The sequence below is a fragment of the Molothrus aeneus genome, chromosome 12 (genome assembly GCF_037042795.1).
Source record: "Molothrus aeneus isolate 106 chromosome 12, BPBGC_Maene_1.0, whole genome shotgun sequence".
Classification (NCBI taxonomy): Eukaryota; Metazoa; Chordata; class Aves; order Passeriformes; family Icteridae; genus Molothrus; species Molothrus aeneus.
The window spans coordinates 6,740,813-6,760,828 of NC_089657.1; the positions used below are offsets into that span (position 1 = coordinate 6,740,813).

At 46.0% G+C, this 20,016-nt stretch overlaps 1 protein-coding gene across 1 annotated transcript in view; it reads left to right on the forward strand.

Annotated features, from left to right (window-relative positions):
- The window catches only part of ADAMTS9 (ADAM metallopeptidase with thrombospondin type 1 motif 9), a 78,982-nt gene that overhangs the window by 29,389 nt on the left and 29,577 nt on the right, over positions 1-20,016 (forward strand). The window contains exons 13-28 of the mRNA XM_066557913.1: positions 55-236; positions 335-471; positions 1,486-1,603; positions 1,868-1,963; positions 4,430-4,596; positions 4,705-4,834; positions 5,342-5,468; positions 7,096-7,306; positions 8,005-8,169; positions 9,281-9,445; positions 10,317-10,436; positions 12,219-12,323; positions 12,469-12,636; positions 12,814-13,098; positions 13,748-13,909; positions 14,498-14,674. Of these exons, the coding sequence (XP_066414010.1) occupies positions 55-236; positions 335-471; positions 1,486-1,603; positions 1,868-1,963; positions 4,430-4,596; positions 4,705-4,834; positions 5,342-5,468; positions 7,096-7,306; positions 8,005-8,169; positions 9,281-9,445; positions 10,317-10,436; positions 12,219-12,323; positions 12,469-12,636; positions 12,814-13,098; positions 13,748-13,909; positions 14,498-14,674 (2,515 nt within the window). The remainder of the gene's footprint in view (positions 1-54; positions 237-334; positions 472-1,485; positions 1,604-1,867; positions 1,964-4,429; positions 4,597-4,704; positions 4,835-5,341; positions 5,469-7,095; positions 7,307-8,004; positions 8,170-9,280; positions 9,446-10,316; positions 10,437-12,218; positions 12,324-12,468; positions 12,637-12,813; positions 13,099-13,747; positions 13,910-14,497; positions 14,675-20,016) is intronic.

Consider the following 20,016-nt stretch of genomic DNA (forward strand, 5'->3'; position numbering starts at 1 on the left):
CCAGTTGCAGAATTGCAATTCCACCCCATTTCCAGCCCGGTGTTGTCTCTGCAGACCCAAAAATGGTGGGAAATACTGCGTGGGTCGTCGGATGAAGTTTAAATCCTGCAACACGGAACCGTGCTCGAAGCTGAAGAAGGATTTCCGGGACGAGCAGTGTGCCGACTTTGATGGGAAGCACTTCAACATCAACGGGCTGCCCACGAACGTGCGCTGGGTTCCCAAATACAGCGGCAGTAAGTGGCTGGGGGGATGCAGATCCTGCCTCCTGGATTGCTGCCTGGGGTCAGGGTGTTCAGATAACGTGCTCCTGGTGTCCCTCCTCCCCCCGCAGTCCTGATGAAGGATCGGTGCAAGCTCTTCTGCCGGGTGGCGGGGAACACGGCCTACTACCAGCTGCGGGACCGCGTCATCGACGGGACGCCCTGCGGCCCCGACACCAACGACATCTGCGTGCAGGGCCTCTGCCGGGTAATCATTGTCCCTCCTCTTCACCAAAAGGCCATGGCAGTTTGGTAGGGCAGGCTGGTGCTTCTGCACCATGCTCCAGGCAGTTGGTGGCGTGTCCTCTTCACTCAGAGGATGCCAGCAGCATCTGCAGGCTCTGTCAGCCCCAAATGGTCTCAAACTTGTGCCAGCCTCCAGATGTGCTGAAGAGCCACACATGGAATCATAGGATCATTTAGGTTGGAAAAGACCTTTGATATCAAGTCCAGCCATTAACCCAGCAGTGCCAAGTTCACCACTAAACCATTTCCCCAAGTGCCATATCTACATGTCCTCTAATACTACCAGGGAGGGTGACTCCTGCCATTGCCCTGAGCAGCCTGTTCCAGTGTTTGATAACCTTTTTGGTGAAGAATTATTTCCTAATATCAAATCTAAACCTCCTCTGTTGTATGTGAGGCTGTTACCTGTGAAAAGAGCCTGACCCCCACCTGGGTACAACTTCCTTTCAGGTAGTTGTAGAGCGTGAGAAAGTCTCTCCTGAGCCTCTTTCTCTCCAGAATGAGCTCCTCAGCCACTCCTCATCTTAGTCTAGACCATTCACCAGGGGACACACTTAAGTGGAACATGTTTGCACATCTGCCCTAAGTTACTGAGGGCTGTGGAATCTCAGCCTAAATTGCGTGTTGCTTCCTTCTGTGTTTTGCCCCAGTTCCTCCTGATCAGGCCCCAGAGCCCCTACATTTCCATTCACACTTTTCTCTACAGGAACAATTGATGCAAGAATTTTTTTTCTAGTGAAAGCATTACCTGGTGCAAATAGTTGTTCTGCTTCTTGCTTTGTAAAAAAGCCTTGTGTTGTAAAACCTTGTAGGATGGCCACACTGTAAATCAGTGGAAAAATGTGGGGAAGCAAACCAGTTTATCTCACAGCAGCCTTTTGCATACACAGCTTTTGTTTGCCTTAATTAGGAGATTTGTCAGTGCTGTTCTAGTCTGTATTTGCTCAATCTGTTTTTTTCAATTTTTCTCTTAAAGCAAGCTGGATGTGATCATGTGCTGAATTCAAAAGCAAGAAGAGATAAATGTGGTGTTTGTGGTGGGGATAATTCTTCATGCAAAACTGTTGCAGGCACATTTAACACAGTGCATTATGGTAAGAATCTGTTGCTAAAAACTTTATGGTGAAAAAATGTGGGTCTATAAAAGCCATTACGACACTTAATCTACAAAAACACAGATATAAAACACAAAATCCTTCTAGTTATAGTATATTCCTTTTTATAACTATTTATGCTATCCCTAAATGAAAAGTATCAGCTTGTGTAATGTGAGGTAACTTAGCTCATTTCCCTTCCCCTGTAGAAAACAAATCAAGTGCCTGTGTAACAGCCTTGACTTTCTGTTCCGTCTTTCCTAGGTTATAACGTTGTGGTTCGCATCCCAGCTGGTGCCACTAATATTGATGTGCGTCAGCACAGTTACTCAGGGAAACCAGAGGATGACAACTACCTGGGTGAGTTGTACTCCTTCTGGCACTCCAGAAATCTGCTTGGTTGTCTGGTTGTGGTGATGTATCTACTGGCAGCTCTCTGCTAGGGAGGTTGAAGAATTAATTTGAGGGAGATGTTTTCTTGGTGAGAATTTTTCTGTGTCTGCCAAATATTCAGCCTTATCTTCTTCCTTTTTTTTTTTTCTTCATGCCATCCTAGTTGCAAAATTTGGGAGGTTCTCCAATTATAAGAAATATTCCCTTAGGGTGTGTCTAGGGCTGTGAAGGACTGTTGAGCCTGGGTGGTAGCTGAGGGACAAAGCTGGGAACCAAACAGCATTCTGAGCTCTGCTGGAGTCTCTTCACTGCAACTTTATCTCTGCTGTCACCATGCTTTGGTTGCTGCCATGTCCTGAAAGATGTTTGTAAACACAAACAAAGAGAAATTATTTTCTATTCTTCTGAGAATAATAATTCTGATTTCACTTAGTGAGGCCTTCTTGTCCCTGCCTGATAGTGACATGTAACTGTAAAGAAATACCCTTGCACCAAAGATGTTGGTTTGATTTAAACCTAACAGTAACTTGGCCTTTGGCTGTTGGAATTTCATAATCACTGTTCTCTCTAATCTGTGGCTGTGTCTTTAGAGGCAGATGGAAATGCTTGTGGTGCTGTGTTAGACCACTGTACTACATGCACATGTGCTGTTAGCATGGCCATGAGTGTCTTTTCCACCATGATCACTCACTCCATAGATAGTTCTGTTTGGCTTCAATAGCAGAGATAATACCAATGAACATCATCATTGATGTTACACTTCCCAGTTGAAGGCTGATTTTGCCATTAAGTCCTGTCAGAGTCTCTGGTTCTCCTCTTTTGCACACCCTGTGCCTTGCACCACCAGCTGTGTTCCAGTAGCACAGCGTCCTGTACTTACATCTTTGAACAGGGCACTTCATCTTGTTATATCTCACCAAATTCCTGTAACTAGATGTGTTAATGAGGGGAGTTGGCTGGTGGCCCCTAGCCCATCAAAGGTATAGGGACCCATTTGAGAAACAAGTGCCAGAGACTACCACGCACGAAAGGGAGGCAATGACAGTCGTGCTGTTGAGGTGGTGCAGCATGAATGCACATCAGCACCAAAAAAGTGTTACTGAGGTCTCAAGAGTTTTCTGTCTTGGAGGAGGGAGCCAAATTTTATTTTTCCTCTTTCCTGGGAAAAACAGTCCTCCCTATGTTATGCCTTTTCAAACTGGTTCACCCCAGAAGGAGCCCCAAACTTCTCAGCTCTTCTTGGAGGGCCTTTAATCTTCTTGGGAAACAATGAAGTCAAATCTTCTTTAATGTTGCTTTAATATTGCTGGGAAAGCATCTCTTCACATTAGGCCTGACTGGAAGTAAATGAGAAGTGTGCATGTGTCCACTTACTTTGCAGCTCACTGAGTGTGAAATCTTGGGCCCTCAGTTACTGTGAACCTTGTAGTTGCTTAACAATTTAGGAGGAATTTGATGTTGTCATCAAGTCCAAGATGTACCTACTGTTATAGGAGATATAGTAAAAGAGAAGTAATCCCTTAATGAGTTTTACTACTGCCTAATAACATTAAAACCTCCAAAGTGTGAAACTTGGTTGAGTGTAGCCTCTGCTTTGTGGGGTTTTCTCCATCTATGTCTTTTTGCTACTAAGCAATGTATTGCTTCATTATCTCTCCTCATTTGATGGAAAAACCTTCCCTTTGGTGTTTTGGTGTTTAGATTTTTCAGTACAGGGGCTTTTTAGTAACATAGCTGTGATGGGTGAAATGGTGGGGAAACTAACTTAGGAAATTAGCTACATAATCGCATTAGTGTGAAGTTGTGCAGCAGACTGCTGTTTTCAGGAAACTGTTCCTTTTATAAAGCATTTAGGCTTTAAGCCTCCAGTGCTCTCACATACCTTAAGATTTGGAATAATAAAAAGTATGGGGGGAGGAGGGAGAGGACGACCAAGGGGGAGATACTGACCAAATTCTCTGTAATTATATACTAGAAATTATGTGTAGGTAATTAGGGTGCATACATTTATTTACCCTAAGAACACACCTGGAAACACTAGGGAAGACACCCTATCCACCCAGCTCATGAAAAGTTTTGGGCAGGATTATTTCTGTGGTATATGTGGGGATACAGCCTGTGTGTGCTCCTTGCAGCAGCCAGCCCAGAATGCCTTTTGGATACCTTTGCAATGGGTTATGGATGAACTGTTTAGCAACAACTTCAGGAGTTCAGCCTTCATTTTTAGGAGGCTTTCCAGTGGAAAAAGGAGAAAGCAGAATGTCTGCAAAAGGTCTGCTGCTCACTTTACATCCTTTCTGTTTGAGAATGCCAGTGGGCTTTTCCCTCATTCCCCCCCCCAGAGAAAGGAGCCCTGAGAGCACATGTCCCACGTTGTTATGTATGTATGAGTTAATTCTGCCTCTTTAGCTATTGTTTTTTGCACCTATGCAGCCTTATCTAACAGTCAAGGAGACTTTATATTAAATGGAGACTTTGTCGTCAGTATGTTTAAAAGGGAAATCAAAGTTGGGAATGCTGTGATCGAATACAGTGGCTCCGATAATACTGTTGAAAGGATTAATTCTACAGATCGGATTGAGCAAGAAATAACACTTCAGGTGAAGTATATGTTGTGTCTATGGACAAGTCTGCCCAGCATTGTTGGACTGAAAACAGCAGGCAGTGATATCTGTTGATTTACTCTGCTTCATTTTTCTTCCTCTCAGGTTTTATCAGTGGGCAATTTGTACAATCCTGACGTTCGTTACACGTTCAATATCCCTATTGAGGACAAACCTCAGCAGTTTTACTGGAATGAGCATGGCCCATGGCAGCCCTGCAGTAAGCTCTGCCAAGGTGGGTGCTTGGGAAAAGTAGTTTTGTCCTGGATTCATTTGGGGTCTGGGCAGTACATCAAACAGATCCCTCTCTGTCAAGAGATTCTCACCCTGTGAGTATTGTTGTTTCCCTGGTCTGCAGTGGAGGATAACATCCTATAAGGTGCTTCTGGGTTTCAGAGCAGGGCACCTTACACCCCCTCCCAGCCAGGTGAGCCTCACAACCTGGTTTGCAGGTGAGGAAGCTGAAGCACAGAAAATGAGGCATTTCCTAAGGGTGACCACCCTGCTAAATACTCACTCAGAGCCCATCCTTATGGGGGTACTGCAGCTCTCTGCCTGTGTCCATCCCATCTGTGATAAACCCCTTCTGCTCCACTTAGTCTTAAACCCCCTCCCTATTTCTGACAGAGATAGAAAAGCACACCTAAACATCTTTTAAATACTACTATAAAAGGAGCAAGAGAAATAACTGAATTGATCACTTTGCTGCTTGACTCAAAGCAAGTGCTGATTTTCTTTGCAGGAGAACGCAAAAGGAAGCCTGTGTGTAAGAGAGAGTCAGATCAGCTCACGGTGTCAGACCAGCGATGCGATCGAATTCCCCAGCCTGAGCCCAGCACTGAGCCTTGTAACACAGAATGTGAATTAAGGTGCACTGTGCTCAGCCATGTATATAAATAACATTGTGTACTTATTATTTACTCCTCTTTCCTTTCGCTTCTCACCCTAATTCCCTTTCTCACCAGTCTGCATTAGATTTTGAAAAAGAAAAGGATTGGTAGTTGCCTCTTTGTCAACCAAAAGGAATTGTCATCCACCAGTGGTGTTTTGAAAGGCACTTTTCAATGTTTTTACATTTCTCTTGCTGGATTCAATTAGAGCTAACTATAACAAAAATTCTCTAATGTTGAAAAATCTCCCTGTGCAGTACAAGGCCTGAAATTTGCATCTGCCTGGATCAGAAATGCTCAGTGCCATTCTACATACAGCCTGCAGAGAGGGGAAAACACATACTTAAAGCAAAAACGTAGCTAAGACTTGGATTTATCACTGTTTATTTAAAGCAAAGAATAGTCTTAAGTGTAGAATGGGTTTGGGGCTGTCCCCAGACAATTCTTGGCAAGCTGGAATTGATGGAGCACAGTCTAAATCATCACAACCCATTTTCCTTTAAAAAGCAATCTGTTTTCCTTCCTGGGGCTTAAATGTGGTGGCATTAAGCCTCTGCTGGTGAAGCAATTCAGACGGGCGAGCTTCCCGAGGGGTTTCTGCAGCCCTGTTAAACCGGGGCTGTGCAGGGGCTGCGCGGGGCCGGGTTGTCGCGGTAACAGCTGTTGCCATTGCAACAGGTTGGAAACTTGAGAAGGGCAAAGCAGGAGTCTGAAAAGCATGCAGGGATGTGAGGCTCCCACCAGTCAGGAGCTATTGATTCCAAATCCCCTTGATCTTATTCTTCTCTGGGCCGTGGTAGAGTTTGCTCTCTTGGTTTGGGAGCGGGGCTCTGTGCTCCCTGTACAGGCACAGGCATCAGCCCAAGGGTCTCCAGGACCCCTAGAGGATGTCACTGCCTCCTCCCCCAGAAGACACCCCTGCCAGGTGTGAGGGGCAATGGCTTCAGGGTCTCCAGCACCTCCCTGGATCAGGCCTCATGTCCAGCATCTCTTTCCAGAGCTGGACTGATGTGAAGGAGGGGTGTATCCCCAAATGAGTCCTTCGGGGCCTCCAGCACCATCCTTGTTGTCCATCTCACAGAGGAGGCAGCAGGGTGGAAATCTGTCAAGAGGGAACACCTCTAATCTCTGTTGACATAGCTAGGGCTTGAGTATTTTGTAGCAAGTCATTTGCTTGTTCCTTGGAGAGCTGAAACTGCTTTGTGGGTGTCCTTTATTGTGGAACACCTCTCCAGCCTGTGCAGATCATTTTCTGATGCTGTATTTTCCAGTTTTTAGATGCCAAGGTGGAACATAGGGTGGAAAGCTTTCAGAAGCTTTCAGAGCACTGTTCCTTGCTTGACCATGAATTCCCCTTGCCACCTTGACTGGTCCCACAGGATTACAGTGTGGCTTGGCTGTCTTTCTTTTGCTCAAGAAAGACCTTTCTGACAGTTCCTTCCCTTCAAGCAGCAGTGCCAGGCTAATTGTAAGTCCCAAAGCACTGGGAAGTGTGACACAGAGGCAAAACTTCCTGTTCAAGAGCATATATTCCTTATTTCTGTCCCACACCCTTGAGCACGTTCCCTGCAGAGCCCGGGGCTGATGTTTGCTGTCCCTGGCACAGGTGGCACATCGCGAGGAAGAGCGAGTGCACGGCGCAGTGCGGGCTGGGCTACCGCACCCTGGAGATCTACTGCTCCAAGTACAGCCGGCTGGAGGGCAAGATAGAGAAGGTGGACGACCGCTTCTGCAACAGCCAGACCAAACCCAGCACGAGGGAGAAGTGCACTGGAGACTGCAACGTGGGAGGATGGCGCTACTCGGCCTGGACTGAGGTAAGGGATGCTCTGTGGCACGGAGAATCTGGTCCTTGCACAGGAGTACATTGGGCTGTTTAGGTTGCTAACAGAATTATGTAAAATATGGCCACAGTGGTTCTGCTTTCATTGCTTCTTCTGGAGGGCACTCTAGTCTGAATCAGCCTGGTACTCCTGGTACTACCACTGCAATTAATCTTTTCATCTTCATTATATGAAGCTCTGCTAGCTGCCATCAAAGCTGTTACCACTGCCAGGAGCTGGGGAGGACATGTTGCTGTCATCAGAGGACTTCTGAAATTTGTTTCCTTTACACATCTTAGCTTTTGCATGAACAAGAATATTCCTGCAGGCGCCAAGAGATTGACGAGCCTCGGGTTTTCCAGGGAGGGCACAGTGAAGGGGGGCTGGCTGGTCAGAGAAAGTTAATCTCTCTTAAAATGAGAACAAGCAGCAGCCATTTAGGAGAACTGAAAGGCAACACTTGTAAAAATAATAATGGGGTTATATTCTGAGATGAATTTGAGAAACACATTGCCACGACATTTTATTAAGCTTAGCAAGATTAGGTTTTTAAAGGAATACATAAAGTAAAAGCCTGTTACTCAAAGTATAAATTGTTGCTCTGGAGGTTTCCTGAAGTCACTCCACAGTGAGGGAGGAGGCAATAGCAGTAGAGTGGCAGGAAATGCTGACTGGATGTGTGTCCCTCGCAGTGCTCCAAGAGCTGCGGCGGGGGCACGCGGCGGCGGCGAGCCATGTGCGTGAACACCTACAACGATGTGCTGGACGACAGCAAGTGCAGCCAGCAGGAGAAGCTGACGGTGCAGAGATGCAGTGACTTCTCGTGCCCACAGTGGAAAACTGGCGACTGGTCTGAGGTGGGTGCTGGTCACCAGGCTGGGCTCACCCTCCTGGTCCTCCACCCTGAGGGGCTGCTGTCTGCAAAGAAGTGTCTCCATCCCTACTTGTCTGTCATGATTTGTTTGTGCCTCCTGCAGAAGGTGGCAAGCCTGTGCACAGGGAGGCTTCAGACAGGCAGCAAAGTCATTGGCCTTGTTACCACTGGTCAAGTGGCCACTTTCCTCCCTGCAAAGCCACTGGGGGTTAATGTCTCTGCAATCCTGCAGTAATTTCTCCACAGTTTTTCTGTAGTTCTGCCGTGCATTTGGGAAGAAAAATACCTTCTGCCCTTATTTTCCCTTGAGATTGTCCTCAAGAGCCCTGGCAGCTCTGGCTGTCACTGGAGGGCAGGATTGCACCCTGCTGATGTTTTGCTCAGCCTCTGCTGTTTATTACTGCTTCCACTGCTGCTGGTGTTTTCTGCAATGCAACAAAACAATCTTGATAGGTTTGTCTCTGCAGCAGGACTGGGGGTCCTGGAGAACAATCTTCAAAGGCTGCTCATCATCATTGTGGCCAAATTTCTCTTGTTTCTGTGAATCGTGTTCTTTTAGGGCATAATGAAAGCAATTAAATGGGAACAGGGATTGTTTTCTACCAAATGTGTCTTCTGATTCGAGCTGGTGGCAGTCCAAGCCACACCAGGGCAGTGGAAGAAGTGCTCACAGCCTGCAGAAGCCAAGACCCTTAAAATGCACACTCAGAAAGAACAAGTGTTTTAGAAACACCCTGTTGTGCACAGCTAAAACCCCACAGGGCAGTGCTGTGCCTTTGCCCTGTGTCTCACAGCTACTGGAATTCAAGAGCTTTTGTGCCCTCACTTTGCCCATGCTGAAGGATTCTAGCCCAGCTGTGCTCTCCATGATCCAGCCCCTCCTCTAGACCAGCTCCTGAGAGCAATCTTCTTGTTGACAAGACACTCCCTTGTCTTCCAGGACATATTAGCTAAAGAGCTGCACTTCAGCACCAGGATTTTTTTAGCCAGTGATTGCAGTAGATCTCCAGGTTTATTTTCCAGTGCCAGCGCAGGTGCTGAGCTGGCAGTGTGCATCCCCAGCACCACCTGAGCTTGAACTTTTCTCCTCACAGTGCTTGGTCACCTGTGGAAAAGGGCACAAGCACCGCCAGACGTGGTGCCAGTTTGGAGAAGATCGATTGAACGACAGGTTTTGCGACCCCAAGACGAAGCCGGAGTCGGTGCAGATGTGTCAGCAGCAGGAGTGTGCCTCGTGGCAAGTGGGGCCGTGGGGACAGGTACCACACAGCCCCACAGGGCTCCTGCCTGGGGGGACCTGGATAAGGGTGACTCTGGGGCTGGGCGCTGCCCTTTCATCCAGATTCAGCAGCATAACTGTGTTAATTGATTTGCACACCAAAGCAGCCCTCTGTTTGCTTGGGTTCAGCGGATAGGCAGCAATAACAGTACCTGCCCTTTGTGCTAAATTTAATCTCTGTCATACTGAATTGGCTATGATTTTCCAAAAAAGGGGTTTCCAAGGTTACGCTCCTAAATCCATATTTAGGCACATAAATACATGCCCTAATTTTCACAGAAAAGCTGCTCACGTTGAATAACTTTTGTTGCTTTTAATGTTTTCCAGTTTCTGGGTTAGTGAGGGGTTTTTTTTCTGTTAAAATACAAGTTACTCATTCCTTCCAGAGTGTTCTGGCATCTGCTTTTTCACAAAGCTGTTAGCTCTTGACTTAAAAAACAGCAGTAAACCCAGACCAGTTGTCCCAGTCAGACATATTTCCCATCAGTAAAATTATTCATTAGCTGCTCGTGCTACCATGGGGCTGAACAACCAGTTTTTAAGAAGGATATCATACAGGTTCTACCAGACTCTGATTCTAATGTGTGCAGCAAAGTAAATCATTTCAGTGTTCCACCTTCCTTCCCAAAGAAGCAAGTGAAGCGTGCAAGGCACTGGTGGCTGCAGCGAGTTAAAACTTTGACCTAATTTAAAGCTGAAATGCATGAAGTGGAGAGAAACCAGAAGGGAAACTGTCTTTCATTTTTGCTGCTCTTGCTACATGCCTAAACAAAGACGGGGCTAATTAATACTTTCTAACCAAGGCACCTACTCAGACCCAGTGCTCTCTTCTCCCATCTGTCTTCTCCCAGTGCACTGTGACTTGTGGCCAAGGCTACCAGATGAGAGCAGTGAAGTGTGTTGTGGGCACTTACATGTCAGTGGTGGATGATAACGAGTGTAATGCTGCAACCAGGCCGACAGATACCCAGGTAAATTCTGCCCTCTTGTCTCCATCTCTTCCCAGTGTGTGTATAGAGGCTTCCAGGCTACAGGTTCAGGGGACATCTTGCTGCAGCAAAGCTTTGCCCTGAATGCCAGCCCTGCAGAGCAGTACCTTGGGCTGCTCATGGTTGTTGGAAAGATGCAGCACAGCACCCTGCTTTGGTAGGAATGGGATAGATAAACTGTGTTCAGGGAGTTCCCATCCAGATTCCAGATCCTCTCCACGTGGTTGACCTTACTGAAGCACCAGATTGCCAGAAAAGCAACAATGTATGAGGGTATCAGGACTTTTTGGGTGAAGATGAATTACCTTTGCTTATGGTTTATATCCATGGAGCTCTAGTCATGCCATGGGATGTGAGGGTGTGTTCAGATGCAGCACTAAAGCTGGAGTCTTAAGAGCTCATGAGCTGAAGAATCTGCAGCGGGTGAATCTAGAATAACAACAAGAGACCTCAAGGTTGAGACATAATTACTGGCCTCAGAGGTTCAGGTTTTGACACAGCAGACACCTCCTTTGGCTTGCATGGAGTCAGGGATGCCTGGCTGCAGTCTGGGCTCATGTGGCTGCAGGACTTTTGCTGTTGCCCCTCACCACAAATGATGGTGAGAGGCCATTTCTTGTCTGCTGCATGTGACAATGTAATGTTTGTGACAGCTGTAGTTCCAGACATGTCCTCCCTGGCCAGATAAATTGAGAAATGTTGCACACCTTTTGCAAATTTGCTGAAGAGGCTTTCCATGCTGTGTACTTGGAAGCAAACATGAAAATTCCCATTTCAAGCAGAGGATATTCTAGGGTGTCTGGAGGAGCTGGATAAAACAGAACATTACCATCTAGGAGAGTTATAGTGCTCATGCCCTGTGCAGCTTCAGTCTTGCATGAACTCAGAGTTTAACCAAGGCCACAACATTTGGGAAAGAGCTGTTTTCCTCATGTATGGAGACCAGTTGCACTGCAGTAAAGGGGTAGCAAACCCACCTGTCATCAGCCATCATTTGGCATACATGCCTCCAGCATAAGTGAAATCACAGCAAAACAGAAATTGGGTTTGCCATTTGTCAGAAGCTGCTCTCCCCCTCATAGGGACAATCACTCTTAATTTCCTTTTTGTCAAGGACTGCTCAATGGAGTAAAGTCATGGATGTTCATAGTTTCTGGCACCAGACCTCCTGGGAGGTCCAGACAGGACCAGAGCCCTCCTGAGAGGCATTGTACAAAGACTGAGCAGAATGACACATCTGTCCCCAAAACCTCACATTGCTTGGTGTGTGGTGGAGATCAGCACATGGATATAGGTGGTCTGGTGGGCTGCAGGGAATCAAAGGGCTGCAATCAGCAGCATAACCTTTATTGTGTGGGCTGCAGGTCTCACACTGAAGGAAGAGAGCTTTGAAGGGAGATAAAGTTGCTGTTTTGCAGATGTTTGTTCATGCCAGAAAGTTTAATGAACTTTCATCTTTTGCCTCAAAAACATCTGGTTTTAATGCATGGAGATGGCACATGGTTGTGGGGATCCCTATTGTAGAGTTCCTAGTAAGTCAAAAGTCCACATAGGGTACTCCATATGAAGGCCCCAGGAAATGACGTTGAGTTTTGCTGATTCACCAAGGGGATGCAGGGAGGAAGCTGCCTGCACAACGTGTGCAGGTCACAGAGTTTCAAGATGTTGCATGTTCTTCATAATTACATTGAAGAGGAGGTGGTTTCACTAAAACATCTGCAAATTCTTTATATCCTGCTTTTCCCCCATGTATTTCCTGTACAGGACTGTGAAATAGCTGTATGTCCTTCCCATCCAAATAGCCCGGAAGCCAAGAGAGCCATATCAGGCACTCACAGGACACAGTGGAGATTTGGATCCTGGACACCGGTAAGCACACATCATAATACTTTCAGGATTATTTTACAGTAGACAATGTGATACTTTTAAGTGCATATGCCCAACTTTTCATTACAAAGTCCTTGCAATGTATGTCAGGCAACTTCCTAGTGGAGTGCTCTTTGCTCTTCCCTAGTGCTCTGCAACATGTGGGAAGGGAACCCGGATGAGATACGTCAGCTGCCGGGATGACCAGGGCTCCGTGGCTGATGAGTCAGCTTGTTTCCACCTTCCAAAGCCATCAGCCACAGAAATGTGCACCGTGACACCATGTGGGCAGTGGAAGGCCTTGGAGTGGAGCTCTGTAAGCATCACGCTGTCTCTTGCAAGAGACCTCATTGCTGCAAATGTGCTTCATTAATCTGTCGCACTTGCCCTTTTATAAGTGAGGTTATTTGGGTTTTCTGCTGTTCGTTATTAGCAAGAGCTGGTTTTCTAAAGTGGAAATGTGACCATGTCTCCTTTTCCCACTGTAACGCAGTGCTCGGTGACCTGTGGTCAAGGTAAGGCAACGCGACAAGTGATCTGCGTCAATTACAGTGACCAGCTGGTGGAGAGGAGCGAGTGTGACCCAGACGACCTCCCTGCCACCGAGCAAGAGTGCTCCATGTCTCCTTGTCATCCAAACAGCCATGACTACGGCAGGCCCATCCCCCCTTTCCTCTATCCAGACCATCGCCTCAAACCGCACCCTGGGGGCAGCCCGAACCGAAACCGTGCACATATACCAGGAGGCAATCAGTGGAGGATTGGCCCCTGGGGTGCTGTAAGTGCCCTGATTCTCTTATTCCTGGGTTTTGTTGGGTTTTGTTTCTTTACCAAGCTAATCTGTATTTTCTTAAAGTCAGCACAAAGAGGAAAGAGAGAGGGACCTGTCTCCCCACTGTCTGCTCTCTGCTCACACAAGCAAGTGTTGCAGAAGGGCTCAGGCATCACTTGTCAGCCTCTCATACCTCGTATCTCCAAGGCAGTCTAGGCAGAAAGCTGACAGCATCATTTTCCATGAGGCAAAGGCTGGCCTCTGCTTCTGGGCTGTCTCCTGGGGCATTTACAGCTGTGCAGGGTTGTTGCCAAAGCACAGCAGAGCCTCGATGCCAGCTCCTCTCTCTGCAAACAGTATGCAACACTTTATCATGGAAGTCTCTGAAGGGAATTAAGCACAAATGGGATGTCAGACACTGCAGCAGGGATTACTCACCTGCTTAAAACTAGGCTGGCGTTTACTTTCTTTGCTTAGTCAGCACCTAAGTCATTGCACTGCTATTAGCAATAGCTGGGTTTTGAAGTCTAATAATACCTGTTAGATGAATTAAACTTCTAGCAGTGCATTCCCACGGTGCAAGGCACTGGGAAGGAGCTGGAAATGCAAGCCTGTTCCTGGACTTAATGAAGCTCTGGGCAATTGTGTCTTCCAGTGCTCTAGTACATGTGCAGGGGGGTTCCAGCGGCGGGTCGTGGTGTGCCAGGATGAAAACGGATACACTGCAAATAACTGCGATGAGAAAAGCAAACCCATGGAGCAGAGATCCTGCGAGTCTGGCCCCTGCCCTCAGTGGGCCTATGGCAACTGGGGAGAGGTGAGTGCACCATCCATCTGGGCTCCCTGCCCAGGGCAAGACTTTCATTAGCAGGTGGCAGAAAAATGGGAGAAGAGAGGGGTATTGTGGTGACATTTATTAGAAGGATTGGAATTTGCAGGGCAGCCTCTGATAAGTGAGTAAACCCAAGCAATTGTTGGGTGGTGTTTTCATTTCCATTTGTCATGGGAAAACTTTCTTCCCAAGCACAAGAGTAAGTTTTACAAAAATGAAGATTTTTTTTTTAAGAGAAGCCAACTTTAACTGAAGGTCTTTTTTTTTTTTTTTTAATAAAAGCACTGCTTCCTTTTGAAAATTAATCTGAGATGCACAATTGGAGATGTAAACCTCCATTATCACATTGAGTTGGGCAATATCATGGTGGAACAGCATGAGCAGCTTTAGGGGGAGAGAAGCTGAGGCAGCTGAAGGTCCCTCTGAGGCTAACGAGAGGGATTTGGCTGGAGGGGGTTAGTTTGGAGCAGAAATTACCATTGGTTTTTTGAGGTGCTAGTGCCTTGGGCAGCAGGGGAGAACAGTGTTTTTGCTGTCCCAATGGTGATTGCTCTGTCCTCTGCTGACTTGCAGTGCACAAAGCCATGTGGAGGAGGGACAAGGACACGGCTGGTGGTGTGCCAGCGCCCTAATGGAGAAAGGTTTACGGATCTGAGCTGTGAAATCCTTGACAAGCCACCAGACAGAGAGCAGTGCAATGTGCAGGACTGTCCTAGAGATGCTGCCTGGAGTGCTGGTCCTTGGAGCTCGGTACGACCATAAACTCTTTCTCTTTATGAACTATTTTGTAGATATCCCCTAACAACATTTAATTTGCTTCAAACCAAGGTGCTAATGCTTCATGTCTTAAAACTGCACTTACAGAGGATTATTTACTATGTATTCAGAATAACACCTGTTCAGGAAGGGCTTATATTAGGGGAGCTCTGGTCCTTTAATTTAAAAGGCACTTTCTGCTAAGTAGCAACCTTTGTCCATTTTATTACACTTTGCAAGTGCTGTGCATTATGAATCTTGGTTCTGGCTAAGTTTTTGCATATGGATTTAAACCTGGAATTTAAGCAGTACATTTCCATTGAAGTTAAATTGTTCTGCTCTTTAATGGTAGTACTGCACTGGGCACCTACTGGTTTAGCAGTGGTGTGTTCTCTGCCAAAGGCAAGAGAAGTGGGGAGAATGTGCTAAATGGCATCAATTCCCAGGCATGTATAAGTGTGTATAGATGTGTGTGCATGTGGGCACATGCCCACACACAGACCTACATAGAAACATGTGTGCATTCACACCTGTGCTCTATTTCTGTTCCTGTGTATATAATAAGACTGTGATGTACAGTGCAAAGACACCTGTAAGCTATTCTCATGCATCTCTCTGGTTCTGGAGAGTGATTGTCTAGCTTGATCTCCAGCTGCTGCTTTATCACTAATCCAGCAAATGATCAGCCAGGTGTTGGAAGGCTAAAAACCCTGGCAATTTCCCAAGAGCAAAATAGTATTTGGAGCAGAGGTGTCTTACTTTGCTCCTTTGCTGCTGGAGGAGTCTGCTACAGAGATGCTCTTGTGAGGGCAGAGCAGCCATGAACCACAGGGTTGGGGTGCTATTTTGGGTGCCACACCTTTGCAATTGTCCCTGCCCAGAGCAACAACCTTTTCTGTGAACCTGCACCAAAGCAAGTGCCACCTGAGGTGCTTCTGGAGCCCTGGAAAACCACAGACCTGTCCATTTTGGAGTGGCCTTCAAACAGATGTAAACCTTCATTGTGTATTTTGTTATAAAAGCATTCGAAGACAACTTTTTTAAAAATCTGATTCAAAAGCACTTTATAGGAAAAGAAAAAAGAGGCCTGTTTTTTAAGGTATTGGACTTCCTCAATTGTCATAGTTTGGAATGTCATCTTGCCAAAACCTGCTCTCCTTCTGTGGGTGCTTTCAGTAACACGGATGCCTTCAGTAACACTCTTCAATATTTTTATCATACCTCAGTGAGCTCTGCAATAGCCATAAAACTGCTGAACTGGTGTGTATCCGGTGCTTCACCAGTACAAGACACAGTGCTATGAAATATTTCATTTGAGGTGCTAATGTACCCCTTGTCCATCAACCTTCCTGGTGCTAAGGAAGAGCAAGGTGAGGTAAGCAGAGGTAGCGATGCATGTGCTGGCTGCCCCACAGGATTTGCCAGCAGGGAGGTGCCTCCAACTTTGTTTTACCTGTGCTGGACCATTTTCAAGAGCCAAAGGTGTGGACAGAGTTGTGTTTCATTCTTCATGGCTGTTGAGGAGCAGGCTCCAGGGCTGCACCTGCTTCTCAGTGTTGGAAACACAGGGTGCAGTCCTCTAGTCTGGTGGTTTTCTTTTCACCCAGGAAAAGTTCCCTTGGCTCCATTCTGTTGTATTAGTCTCAGTGGGTTGTCCTTGCTCTCCTGGGAGCAGGTGGGACAGGTGAAGGGCAGGGACACCCTGTCCTGCCTGCAGTGTCTCCTCCCAGCTGGTGCAGGGCCACAGCCCTGGGGAAGAGGCTGCAGGACTGAGCCCCTGTCATTGCCATGAACTGATTTGGTTTTTCAGTCACATTTACCGAGGTGTCCTTGGGCTCTGACATAGGGGACCCAGAGCTGTTGGAAGACTGAGAAGTATCTGTGGGGTCCCCAGGGCTTCGTGTCCCTCCAGCAGAACACTCCACGTGTATGTCTACCTCGTGCTACTACTGTAGGTAGTAACGGCCAAATTTTCCTCCTGTAGTGTGGTGTCACCTGGATTTGCTTTAGCTCTGTCGTCGGTTGCAAACATCATTCTGTAGCTGTACATACTTCATCTGTTGGGATGGAGTGTCACTACCATATTTTTTGGTCACTTTTGAAACAAGAGTATAGTATTAGCTGAAACTTTTCAGCAGTATGGATTTATGTATTTATGTAAAAGTGTATTTATTTTTCCAATACTGTTATTTAATTTTATATAAATATTGCATACATTTACAATGTTTAATGTTTATGTTGAACAGTGAAAATTAAAGACAAGTAGAATGTAATCATAAATGAATTTGTACAATGATTTCTTGAGTCTTTTGCTAAATTCAGATCATATATTTAGTTTTGGTAACTTTTGCTAAATTTTCTGAAACGGTTCTGCAATGTTCCATCTTTTATCTGGCTTTTCTTTTACTTGCTTTGTTCTCCAACAGAAATTGTCATTCTCAATGATTAAACAAACACAGTTAAAGGTGTATGAATTGCAAAGTTTGGATAACTAATTTCTTGCAATCATCTGACTGCCTTAGCATTACTCAAGTTTCAGTGAAATTAGTACTATAAAATACTTACAAATTAAAGCAGAGAGTCTGAAGCACCCAACCTGCAGTCCTCGGGCAAAATTCCACTGGGATTTTATACAGTAAACAAGTGATCTTTATCTGGCTGGTTAAATCCAGGTTTGGAAGAGATAATTAAATGGAAAAAGAGATTGTATGTGTAAATGATAATTTTACAACAAGAGACTGGTGAGATGTCTTGTCATTTTAATGTATGTTCAAAGAGGACTAAGAGGAGGTGACACTTTTATTCCCTTGCTTATTTAAGAAGATGTATTTACCCATTGCAGAATTGTACACCATGTGATAGACCTGACCTTTTTATTAAAACCATGCTTTAGAAAACATGCACTGACTGTCACCAGAATACAGAGAGTGTTTTTTCTCCTCTGAATGCTTTATGGTGTGAATGCAGATCTCCATGCACACTCTTGAATCCCGAGAGGAAATCTTGCCATGTTCTCCAGAATGAGGGAGGTGTTCACAATGAGAATTATCCATTGCTTCACTTAAAACCCAAGGTTTGGTTTTAATAAATATACCCATATTTATACCACATATATAAAATATATGCATAACCTCCCTTAAAGCACCTGTCTTGGAGCAGATTTGCTCCATGCAATAATTTCTGATATTTTGAGTTTGCCTTAATATCCAACTGTATCTTGATACAATTTAGGAACAATGCTGAACTAACTTGTTGTGGGCTTCTCATTCTTTCCGAGTCAGGAAATGGTCACAGATAAGGTAAAACAATTCTATCTACAGCACCCTGCTTCAGTTGGGTGAGTCATTTGGGCTTCACTGCACAGGGCAGTGATCATTTGACTTTAAACTCTGGAAAATGGGTGGGTGAGGTTTAGATTTATTTGGGGTTTGTTTGGGTTTTTTTCCAAAAAAGTATTATAATTTTAAAAGTAGTCTGCCTTGTCAGGTACTTGTCAGTCTTGGGTATCTGAAGTTCAAGCTGCTGGTGCAGTGGTTGTGCAGCTCTCAGTGCTTCCCAGCTCTGTATCCTGTAGGCAGAAGTGCTGGAATCAGAGTCTTTGAGGGCTTTTTTTGCTCTAATGAAGAATCAGAAGCTTACTGTCAAGTAATTAGAACATTAACCAACTAAGTTCCAAACTCTCTTATTGTGGATGTGAGTTCAGGTTTGGGCTAGGACAGCATTGGTTTCCCTTGGCAGGAAGCTGGTGGCATTGATGGCTTTGCAGGGCTCTCTGCTGCACACAGGGATAGAGCAGCAAAGGAGCTCTGAACTGGGTGGGAAGTGGAAGAACTGCCTGGCCAACATCTGTGTCAGGCAGCTGGCACTCTGGAATTTTAATCTTAAAGTTGGTGTCAGTGGAAACTTTGGGTTATTTGTATTTAATTCTGTCAAAGCCCCAACATGTTGTTTGCAAAATGCCTTCCCCGTGCAGCTGGCTGAAAATAGGCTGCTCAACAGCAATATTCTCTGTGTCATTGTTCTGATAATGTTCATAGCAGGCAGGATGTCAGGTCTTGCTAAGGCAGAAGTGATAGCCAGGGACAGATTTGGTTGCAAGTGTATATAACTCTACTGTTCCCTTCTTCTCCTCTGCAGAAAATGAATTTGCTGTGACAGCAGCATTGCTGAGCTGCTCTTGGGGTTTTGTTTGAAGAGTCTCAGCCTGTTGCTCCTCTGAGGCAGTGGTGATGGATGCTCATGCATCTCTCTCCTCACCTCAGTGCTCACAGCTGGTGGCTCCAGGGCAATCACAGGTGGGCAAAGCCAGTGGTACCCAGCTGCCCAGTAGAGTCCCATCATTTTTCTTCATCTCTTTTTACCCTAAAATCTCCAATTTTTGTTTTCCTTTCCATTTTTATTTTTTGCCTATTATCACTATCTTTCATTGTTCTGTTTCTACTTAAAAAAGGAGAGAACTATACGGGTATACTTTTGTAATCAGTTCTCTGCCTCCTCTTTGCTGGTGTTGATGCTCCATTAGCAGGAAAACAACCATGGAAGCCCATCAGCTACACCCTGCAGGTGAGGGACCACCCTGGGGCACTGTGTGTTTAACACTGAGCCAGCACCTTAGTGATTCCTGGATCAACTCCTCGCAGGACTGATTTCCTGCAACTTAAATCTCAGCTGTTACAGTTCACTCTCCCCCTTGCAAACCCCCATTGGTCTTTACCCCCATCATGAGCTTTTAGTGTGATGGAGAAGTAAAAGGACTGGTCAGCAATGTCCCTTCTGACCTCCTTAATCCAGGGAATAAATGCAGGGGAAGGACCAGGGAAAGGAGCTGCAGATTGCTGTCCTTTAACAACCTCTCCTGTTGCCACTGCCAGCACAGACAGGAGCTGGGCCAGTGGTTAGGCTCACAAAGGTTATTTTCAGGTATCTTTAAAATCTTCTCACCCCTTTGCCCCCAGACAGTGCATTTTCTCCCCAAGTTCCTCAGAGCACTTTCCCACCCAGAGCAGTCTCTTTCTTCCCATAGTGCAGTGGCTGTTTGGCTGCATTTGGCATGCCTCTGTGGTTGCCTTTTTACACCTCCTCCCTTACACATTTTCTCAATGAAAAAGTCATTTTCTAGGCCTAAACTCAACCAAGAGGTGGTGAGGCTGCTGTTCAGTGATGGCTGGCTTCAGGCCTTGTGTTATGGGTGGCCCATCCCTGGCTGCAGATCTCCTGCCCATCTGCATAGGCCCTCACAGGAGAAATAAAGCAATAAAAAAGGGCAATTGCTGGGAATATTTGTCTCCCAAAGCACTGGCTCTGAGTACAGGAATTCATTGGACTGCAGGGGACTC